This window comes from Filicampus tigris, chromosome 5 (genome assembly GCF_054856515.1).
Source record: "Filicampus tigris isolate MCC_2025a chromosome 5, RoL_Ftig_1.0, whole genome shotgun sequence".
NCBI classification, from domain to species: domain Eukaryota; kingdom Metazoa; phylum Chordata; class Actinopteri; order Syngnathiformes; family Syngnathidae; genus Filicampus; species Filicampus tigris.
In genome coordinates, this window is record NC_141221.1 from 19,370,894 (window position 1) to 19,381,557 (window position 10,664).

A 10,664-nucleotide genomic window follows, 5' to 3' on the forward strand; every position below is an offset into this window, starting at 1 on the left:
ATTGATGAGATGTGAGAACCTTAGCAGCATAGCCAAGGAGACACGTCTGATGGGAGGTAGAGTCTTACCTGGAACTATGTTGGTGTACGAAACACTTGAAAGTCGCTGGAAGCGATAGCCCTCCTCGTCTTTGCCAGTTACCTTGATGAAGAAAGTCTGGGAAGGTGTACGCATCTCTGGGACACTCCACAGGCCCTGCTGGCCAAGGTCAGAGGGCAGAGGCACCTGGATGGTGCGCAGGGAACGTCCCGAGCCAGACATTAGCTCTACATGAGTCAGCTGACCTGGTGGTTTCAGGCCTGTGCATTTTAGCAAAATATATGCTGGCAGTCCTGAAAAGTACACAAATCCATCCAACCGTCATTTCCCCAAATGGTCTTTGGCAGATGAATAGCTAACAGAAACACTTGCAGCACCTTTTATCGGCCTTTCCCTCGTGTGGTTGAACTCTTTAACAGGCACACTTGAAAAACCAGCCCGGAAGTCCAGATTGCTGACTCCTGTGACCCTCAGGGTATGACGACCACTGCAGCTCACCTTTAGGATGAAAGCAAAACGATGAGACTACTGTCATAAGATGAAGCGCAAATGATTCCAAGAGTGGTACCTTCAGGTTCCACGCTCCGGGCCTGGGAAACTTCAGGTTGACAACACGAGCAGAGTTAGGAATGTTCAGAAGCTCTTTAAGACCGTGCTCAACACCTACGACGTGGCCTGCATGGAGTAGAAAATACAATTTTAGCTGTTCAATGTTTGGCGATACACTTTGCACTGTTTATTGAGGTGGAACTGTTACGTTGTGTACCAAGGGGGTCTCTAAGCTCAATTTGTGGAGCAGGCCCACTGAGTGACACAGTGACCTCACGGAGGCTGGGGTCAAAGGGCACTTCCCACAGGTTCTCCTGGGCGTTGTCATGGTTTGAGGACAGTAGATGGACCTTCATGGCCTGAACAGTTTCCTCGACCCACTTCAATACCTAGCAAGCATGGAAAAACTCAGTAAGAATATGACATCTCATGCTGGTGCATTAGATGAATCTGGGTTCCGTCAAACTTTATCTGTGAAGGTTCCTCTCTCAATAGGATAAAAGCAGGAAGGACGTGATCATGACCTTCCCGAGAGAGTCTGTTCCTTGCCCAAGCAGTGGTCTGCTCTCTATCTTTGGACTTTTGTTCTTCATCATCACAATTGTATTCTTCTGATGTTTTTTTTTAAACAGCTCAACTGTCAAAGTGATAACCTCCCATTTTCAGCATTTTCTAGTCTGTATTCCCAAGAGTGTGTTTTTTGCATCAAAGCTTTTATCGATCATGATGTTCGTACATCAGTATAGAAAGTATTGGTATAAGTGTTTCACAAAACCAACCCTTTTTTCTCAGTCAGTTATAGACAGGCATTTCCCATTTGTCTGCCGAACACGTTATTTCTAATTTGTTCCAAATTGATTCAAATAGGTCCAAAACAATGTGTGATGGCTCGATTACATTCAATTGCAAAAGCAGTCATCACAGCAGCCTATAACCTCCCTGTCTGTTGCTCCCTAGAAAAACATCTTGCCCTATACAATTACAGTTTGGACAGGTGCTTGACTACAGTTTCATTTTGTTGTATGATAAATGAAAACAGGAGCAGCAAAAAAAAACAAAAAAAACACTGACATTTCACAGTGTTATTGCGGTGGCCACAATGGACCCACTGTCCTCCACCTTCCAAAGGCTTAACCAGCAACTGCTGTGTAGTATTTGTTTTGACCTTGTATAGTGAGGCATTGTGGTTATGCTGCATCTGTAAAGTAAGAAAGCCTGCAATGGGCCCTTTGACAAAGATCCAAATGCAACACATTTTAAGACATTGATAGAAAACCCAAAACAAGAAAACCTTTGATAACATAATCATCAGACCTACGCGATGTGGTCTACCTATTGCTGACAGCAGCTGGTTCCTCTTGACGTTTTACAACTGGAAACAGCTGTAATGTCTGCCATATGTGTAGTCATCACCTGCAGAGCAGGAAACTGCTAAGAGGTGACCTACATCTGGCCCTGAACCTCCACAAAAGAGCACAAGAGGAGTGTGCATTAGGTTGCCCTTACACCACAGATAAAAACAAGTGGAGGGCAGACATGGGAGCACCACCGTCCACGCAACAGTGCTCGTCTGAAGCATGCTGAGCTGTGCAGCTACGCCCTGTTGCAGCTTGTGGGAATGCAGAGGATCAAAAGTCCTTTGAAACATCATCATCCAAGGTGTTTCAGCTGAACAAGTTTGTAGGGCCAATACTCCATTTTCTAGTCAGAGAAGCATGACGGATGGGCTAAATTAACTGTTGGGACTCCATTGTATTCCATTGACCAGGTATATTAGCTGACCCCAGTTAAAGAATTGTGAGATGCCAGTAGCACAGTTGGCGGTGCAGATGTTCGACCAGGACAGCTTGACAGCAGACCCCTTGTTCAGCAACGGTCAGTTTTGTACTTGTAGTGGTCTACAAACCACACTCACAAGAATTTTTAAGAAGCTGTCCCACTTCAAATCAAGATTATTAGAGCGAATCAGTCCCAGATGGACTCCGAGACTACTAATTGAGCTGCAAAACACCTGCCAAGACCTTTTATGTGACTCCACCTGTTTTTCTGTGAGGCAGCCTTTGTCTTGCACACTCAGACAGATGACCTGAGGATAAATATTACCTTGGTTTAATTTTATTGCAAACAACCATTAGAGATACTTGAATCCCTCTGCATTACCCTAATGAGAAAACCATGAGTGATTTTTCTTTCAACTTCTTAAACACAAAATCCGAGTATATGCATGGAACTCAATTTAAAAAAAAACCTACAACTGGCTCGGTCATGCTCTAAAAAAAAATAAAAAAACAAGCCCCATCGGGCAGCTGTTGGATGGAGAAAAACCATGACAGATCATATCCTGGGATTAAGGAGTAATCTACACTTGTTTCTGGTTGCGCTACACTCTCCCTCCATGGAGACCAGACAGAGACCCCATACAGAATATTTGTCTGTAGGGAGGTTCGATGTGCTACCATAACTCTAGTTAGAGATTTAAACAATTCGCATTACTTGGCTAAAGGTATGCTACCCAAGACCAGTGAACAACATATCTTGAAATTTAAAACGTACAAATGTTTACGTGGAATTAAAGCATATCAAGATGCTAGTTCCAGCAAAAGACACGAGGGGAAGATTGGTTACATGCATGCATAGCTTGACGGAAAACAGACCTATGTCCCGACCCCACCCACCTTAACACACACACACAAATGTTTGAATTCACGGGTTCAGTAGGCCACCAGAACACAGAGCTGCTGGCTCGGGTTCTTCGCTGCCCAGCACTGTGCTGAGTTGACAGGCATGATACCAGTATCTCTTGTAGAGGAAAGACGGCCTTCTTTTACGTCTGCCTAGGAAGTGAGCGTTACTATCCTTGGCAGTTGTCTAATACTCCCAGCATGTTTAACATCACCCATGCCGTGTTTTAAAGAAGTATTGGGAGAGAATTCTTAAATTCTGAAGTATAATCCTTGCACCACAATGGATTTGGGCTAGGTCAACATCTATATTGATTTCTCATTAGCTCTCTGCATGCTAGTTTCCAGAACGACAACTATCAATACTTACAGTGAACCCATCACAACTCGAAAGGTTTTGTGGCCAATCAACTCTTAAATCAAACTAAATTTAAGTTGTGCTTTAGTCCAGAGCCCAAACAAAAACTGTTTGAGACGGTGCCAGAAGCTTTAACATATTTTTGTTCCTACATGATGATCAACATTGCTAAATTATTACTTACGTGGGGCCATAATCATGCTACGCTAAGATTTCCACAGTTAGATATGGTTAATTCTGAATATCCAGGCATTTCTGGTAATACACAAGATGCAACGTGCCTTCGTTGATGAAAACAACCCACCGTATTGTATTGCTTTTGCCTGTGACTAGCATATAAACCTCACAGAAAATCATGCCTAGAAGTTGTTGTGTGGTGGGATATCCCAACCATAACATGATGGAAACTAAATTATCATTCCATATTTCTGTGTAGACCATGAACGTCGGATAAAGTGGGTAAAAGGAGTGAAGAGAGTGGGACTGGATGGTTCGTAATGGAAGCTAACCAAGACTGCAGTCCTTTGTGGTGAGCACTTCTTAAGTGGTAAGACTCGTTCTCGAGTGTGATAAAAGTCGCACTTTTGCCTCTGCAGCCAGATTGTTATAGTGGTCAAACATCTCATCACATTTTGAAATGAAAATAATCCTCACAAATAGAATGACAACGACCCAAAGTTCAATGCTTTTCAATGAGCGGAGAGATTGTTTTCGCCGACTTGACCGCCATCTTGACTTGTGACCTCATTTTAAGGTAGATGATGTTTGAGGTATCTGAGGTCAAAGATCTATCCATTCATCCATTTTCTAGACCACTTATGCTGCCTGTTAAAAAATGAGGAGAGCTGGAGCCGATTCCCAGCTGACGTCAGATGAAAGGCACTACACCAGGGGTCTCAAACTCAAGTCCTTGAGGGCCGCCATCCATCTATTGGTTTTAAATTGTACCGATCCTAAACACAGGATTGTTTTATTGAATGCAATGTAACAAGGATCGGTGGATTGAAACCAAAATAGCGATATTTCAATCCACTTCCGTCAGTGTTTACTTAGTCCGTCATTTTTGTGTCCCATCATTCACCAATCGTCAGCAAAATGGGCATCATTCAGTGACAGACCCACCTCTGCTGAACGCAGAACACAATGACCAGGAATGGGGGACAAAAACAAAAACAAACCAAAAAACTACGGAAGCGTAATGAAAATAACATCATGGAGTGACCAACTGCTGATTACAATTTGACTGACAATGATGGACGGGTGACCAGGCCACTGATGGATGACGACAGCAAAATTTAGTCAATTGGCCACCTTTTGCGTTCTGATCTCAGGCTGCTGAGATAGCAGATGTGAGTCTCCACAAGAGTATTCATAGAAGCCACTACGTCTACTAATAATATTTGGGTGCCTATGAGACTGTGAAAGACAATACTCATTCCGTTAAAATCACCCAAAATAGTGCGAGTTTCGTTCTAATATTTTCAGACTATGATGATTATATTTTTACCCTACTCCACATAAATTTCATTGAGAATCAGTCACGTTATTTTCCACTAAGTGACGTAATGGTTCTGCTCTACGAGGCAACCTTCTTAAATGAAGTCAATAAAAAGTAGTGAGTTTGTTTGTGAGTTCGTTGTAATATTTTCAGACTTTCATTATTGTATTTTTATCTATGCCCACGTACATTTTTGTGGCAATCGGCCATGGTTTTAGGACGTAACGGCTTCTATGAAAACTCTGAAGCTTGCAGGCTGGCTGCATTGTCAGTAATTTTGCTGTAACACTTTTTTTTTCTTTCTCTAAGGAAGAACAAACCTGACAGGAGTGCTATCTAAATTATGGGACTACTTAAAGACGACATATGACGGTTTCATAGCACTATAAACTAGGCAAGAAGATGAACAGTGTAGTCACTTCAAGGATTTAACTTATTGCAGGTATTTTGGGGCCTGCTTATTCACCCCAGCCAACAAACATGCAGGAGACATGCTGTGCATGTTTCTGTCAGTCATCAGCAAAACAGGCATCCGTGATCAGTCAGTGATCGTCCGTCAGTGATGGACTAAAAGGTCCATCGATACTTGATCCGGTTAATGATCCGGTTAATTAATAAATCCCCTTCCGACAGTGCTTCCATTTTTTGGAAGTTTGTCATCAATCATCATTCCTCAGCAAAATGGGCGTCCGTCAGTGGACTGGCAGACCTTCTGTCAGTACTGACGGAATGCCCACCTCTGATTAACACAGTAAATTTTGAGTTGTAAATGTAATGTATATGTGAAGTGAAAAAACTTGTGTTTGCAAGTAGCACATTCAAATTCATTCAATCAAGTTCTTGTTCTTAAAATATGTTTTGGGCAATCAAGCCCATTTTGCCCAAATTATTTTATTATTAAGCACTGCTGTTTTTTTAAAATTATTAATTGCAATGTTCTGTACGCTGATTAGGGGCAAAGCACCACAAAAGTTAGCTGTCCAATCAGACACCCCTTCTCTAAATGGACTGACAGTGAAGGCTTCTTGGTCATGCTCTCACCTCATTGACCTGCTGCTTGTCCAGGTGAAAGATCTGCCCCGAGGACATGGTTGCAATCTCCTCATAGACCTTGTAGCCAGGCTGAGAGCGGTCACCACAGTCCCCAGTCAGTACAAAAACCACCTGGCAACAAGACAAAAGCGATAACAGTTACTTTTGTCCCACGTTGACGTTTTTGACACCTCCACGCCTCCAGAGTGATGCTGACGCCTTCTGTCATGCAGAGACTTCAAATACAGTCAGCTTCATTCGAATGTTAGTCTGTCTCATGCCATTGTATTACAACTTGTCCTTTTTGTGAAATATACATGCAGTGTCACTCCAATTGTTCTGGACTTTTTGTGATTTGAACATTGACTCAGTAATTGCATAAAACCATACAGTAGAGTGTGACAAAAAAAAAAAATCACTTTCCTGCTCTTTGACTACCCATTACTTAAACACTTTTTGTTTAGCCTTGTTTAGTTTTATAATTCTATTAAATTTAATGACATGTTCTTTAGTTAAACCCCTAGCTTATATTAATGTCAATGCCAAAATGAGACTAACGAACAACAACATTGGAGGAGAACAACGGTCTTCTGGATTTGTTTGACTTATGGCTAAGGTAAGGAGACAAACTGCATTCGAGAGGAGACTGAAAACTGTACGATAATGCAGCGGGCGGCAGTGTTGTGAGGCCCAGGGCTAAGGGATCCTAACTGGGTAAGCTAATATTAGCATGCTTGTTTATATTTGCATTTCAATCTGTGTATCCTCAAACGTTGCAAAGAGTCAGTAATGGCGAATGTGCTCGACCTTTCAGCCGCCGCAGAGGTTTATGTTGCCAATATTGTCTCAGCATGCTTAGAAACCTGTCTAGTACTACAAACAGCGGTATCAACTTTTGCCAACGCAAAAGGGAGTGGCAATAGTGGGCAGAGCCGTACACAGTTGAGTAGGTACCATGCTGCAAAAAGGAGCAATTTGAAAGTCATTCAGTGGTCTGGTTGCTAATACAGTCACATCCGGCCATTGCGTTTGCCTTTACTTGGCTGTGGCCAGCCTAGTAGCTGTGTCACATCAACTTGCCAAAAGTACAAACTTTCTGTCACCATTTTATCTGCTAGTTCATAATTTGTCCCTGTGTAAGCCCTAAAGTGTATGACATTTTTTTTTTTTTTTAATTTCTTAACACATTCTTGTTGACCTTGTTCTTGTCTCATGAGTTTGACTACTTTGGACTAATTGTGTGTGCACCCATAAATGTTTTAGAAACTATAAGCATTCTCTGAACTTGTTTCCTGTGCCCAGAAGCTCACGAACGAAATCAATTTTTTGTACCTTGTTGATAATACAATGACATGACCTAAACTTTGAGATACAAAATTGGTCTTTTACTAATCATGTACTGTTGGTAATGGTTACCTGAGACTGACGGAGTTGCACCAGCTGTAGAACATCCCTTTTCAGGCGGTAGTCTTTTGCTCTAGCATCAGTGAAGACATAAATGAAAGATCCAGGACGGGAAACCTCCAAGGCTCTCTTAATGGCTCCAACACTCATCTCAGGGCAGTCACCTCCACCCTGTGTAAATTATAGCTACAATAATGTGTTTCCTCACACAAATATCACTGGACCAGATTACTTATTCAGAATTGTTTTATATAACTTCAAGTCAGGACATCATCAATACAAATGTAAAAGCATGAATCATTGTGCCAAGATTGTAATTCTACAGCCATACATAGAGTCGTATGACCAGTAGGTAAAGGTGACTAAGATAGTAGATCTGGGTTTCTATCCAAATTACAAATTACAAAAGATTCTCCGTTGAAATTGACATTCCTGAGTTACCCTAGCGCTGGCTCTTCAGGGATCAAACTACTGTTTGCACTGCATTATACTGACCCTATCCCGGCACAGTCTACATACACATAAAGCCTGAGATAATATTGTGGTATATTAATGGTGCAATAATCACAGCATGTGTTCTGTTCCCACCTGAACAAACAGCTCTTGAAGATCCTGCTGGAACTTTTTAGGGTCAGTTGTGATGGACACTGGACCGATATCTGCAAGGATGAAACGATAGACCATCAAGTTACTAATATATATATATATATATATATATATATATATATATATATATATATATGACCTAAACTTTGAGATACAAAATCTCAAATATATATATATATATATATATATATATATATATATATATATATATATATATGACCTAAACTTTGAGATACAAAATCTCAAATATATATATATATATATATATATATATATATATATATATATATATATATATATATGACCTAAACTTTGAGATACAAAATCTCAATATATATATATATATATATATATATATATATATATATATATATATATATATATATATATATATATATATATATATATACGTATGTGTATATACATCGTCAGTTTGTGTAAGCAATCAATTTTGTGCGCTTTTTTTGCATGCACAAACCTTGTGTAAATCAGGCCCTAAAGTATCTTGGAGTAATGACTCAGAGTTTGCAGTGGTGTATCAAGCTGGTGACGCTACTCCTCCAATCTTATTTATTTTCTCAACAGTAGTGTTGTGCTCCTCATGAGTGCCCATAAAGGCCTAACAGCACCATCGCACCTCCTTGCCAGCCACCACAGCTTCTTAGCAATCCTGAACCTTGACAAGGACCTTACGGGTAGGCCACATTAACCGAGACCAAATGTGTTATGTTAAGGCAATCCACCAGAACATTTTCCCCCCACTACCACTCTCAGCACCTCAGGCTGGCAATACTGGGGGGCTGAGAGTTGTTTTCTTTTTGTTTTTTTCTGGAGGATGGTGGAGACGGTATGGTGGGGTGGGTGATTGGGGGTAATTACACACAGGCAGACAGCATATGCTTCTCATCAGGGCCCAAACACCCTCCCCCATTAGCGTACTCTTATTTTCAAACTGCAGCACTTCCAATATAGTCCACAGGGAAGGAGCAAGCAGCCTTACCTGGCCCAACCATCGGTTCAGTTTGACAACTTAACAGGTTTGTTCCCAGCGTGACTCGCAAAAAGAAACATTTAATATTTAAGAGGTAAAACATGTGTAATAGATAGCTTTTGTCCTTTACAGCCGTGTCAAGAGACAATTTTGAGTAAAACCAAACTATTCACTTCTGTTATCCAATAAAATTTAATATAAAGATGTGCACCCCCCCCCAAAAAAAAATACGAATGTTTTAAAGAAAATGCTAATTAGGCCTACTTTGTAACAGGATCATAGTGAAGTTAAAGCTGTTTCAAATATTTGGTTACCTCCTTGAGATAAAATACCACACGTACACATAATTAACCGACAGAACAACCACAATATTACACATAACATTTTGTATTGCAGCTCATGTCCCAGTTTGCCATCAATTTGACTTGCAATTGTCTCTTGTATTTTAACACGAAAACATTTACGATAAATAATTTTAAAATGGATAGATTTGGGGTGTTTGTTTTTACTTTTAAGTGCGAACAAATCCTTTACGAAACCATGCATTTTATCCAAATGACTGTTTCCAGTAGTGCAAACAGTACCTGGATCATGGAACGGAACTAAGACAAAGTTTTTGATGGGTCTGGTCCTGCGGTTGAGGGTCTTCTCCAAGATCCGCGAGGCGCCGTCGATCACCTGTTTGAGGTCGTCGTACATGGAGCCGGTCACATCGAACACAAAGGCCAGGGTCGAGGCGCTGTCATCCAACCCGTTGCCGTCCTCCAAAGCGGGGGATGCCCGGAGCCTGTGCACGCTGCTACATAGCACCAGCACCAGGCACGTTATCAAGACACCCTTCATCCTTTTTTTTAAAATTCTAATGCATCCGTCTGCTGGAATGAGATGAATCACCGGGGAAACGTGTTTAAAAGTTTAAAAAGACGTATGAAGTAGCAGAAGTGAAACTCTATTTTAAATCGGCAAAAAACACGAGTAGAAAATGCATCCAAATGCGGCATGAAGTAGGTCCTGAACTGCACATCCGTGCGTAAAGTTTGGAGCAAAGTGTGGCGAGGCTGACTTCTGCGGCACCCCAGGAGAGCTACTGCTCTGACGCTCCAAAAGGGGGCGGGGATAGGTATTAAAAAGTTCCTGCAGTGACAACCTGACTTGGACGCATGAGTGTGTGTAACTCAACCCCGCCGTGATTTGCAGCCTTTAACCTGATTCAACATGCCCCTTCAATCCATTCTGCGATTAGAAAGGATGGATTGTAATCGTACACACTCGTACCACAAGAACAGTATTTAAACATTGTCCCAGTCAGATATTATAGATTTTTTTTTTAGATTAACCCTTTCATGCAAAGTGGTCACTACAGTGGACAGCTATTTAAAAGTTGCTTTCGCCTATATTAATTAAATTAAACAATATATTTATATTTTAAATAATAACATTCAATCATAATTAATGCATGAAAGGGTTAAATATATTTTGAAATTTAAATTTAGATTAATTAATATG

At 41.0% G+C, this 10,664-nt stretch overlaps 1 protein-coding gene across 1 annotated transcript in view; it reads right to left on the bottom strand.

Annotated features, from left to right (window-relative positions):
* The window catches only part of hmcn2 (hemicentin 2), a 49,926-nt gene extending 39,705 nt beyond the window's left edge, over positions 1 to 10,221 (bottom strand). The window contains exons 1-8 of the mRNA XM_086030949.1: positions 9,743 to 10,221; positions 8,150 to 8,220; positions 7,574 to 7,732; positions 6,167 to 6,289; positions 806 to 977; positions 608 to 714; positions 417 to 537; positions 69 to 332 (exon numbers count right to left, since the gene is read on the bottom strand). Coding sequence (XP_085887075.1) covers positions 69 to 332; positions 417 to 537; positions 608 to 714; positions 806 to 977; positions 6,167 to 6,289; positions 7,574 to 7,732; positions 8,150 to 8,220; positions 9,743 to 10,001 — 1,276 coding nt within the window. The 5' untranslated portion in view covers positions 10,002 to 10,221. The remainder of the gene's footprint in view (positions 1 to 68; positions 333 to 416; positions 538 to 607; positions 715 to 805; positions 978 to 6,166; positions 6,290 to 7,573; positions 7,733 to 8,149; positions 8,221 to 9,742) is intronic.
* Between the last annotated feature and the right edge of the window lie 443 nt (positions 10,222 to 10,664).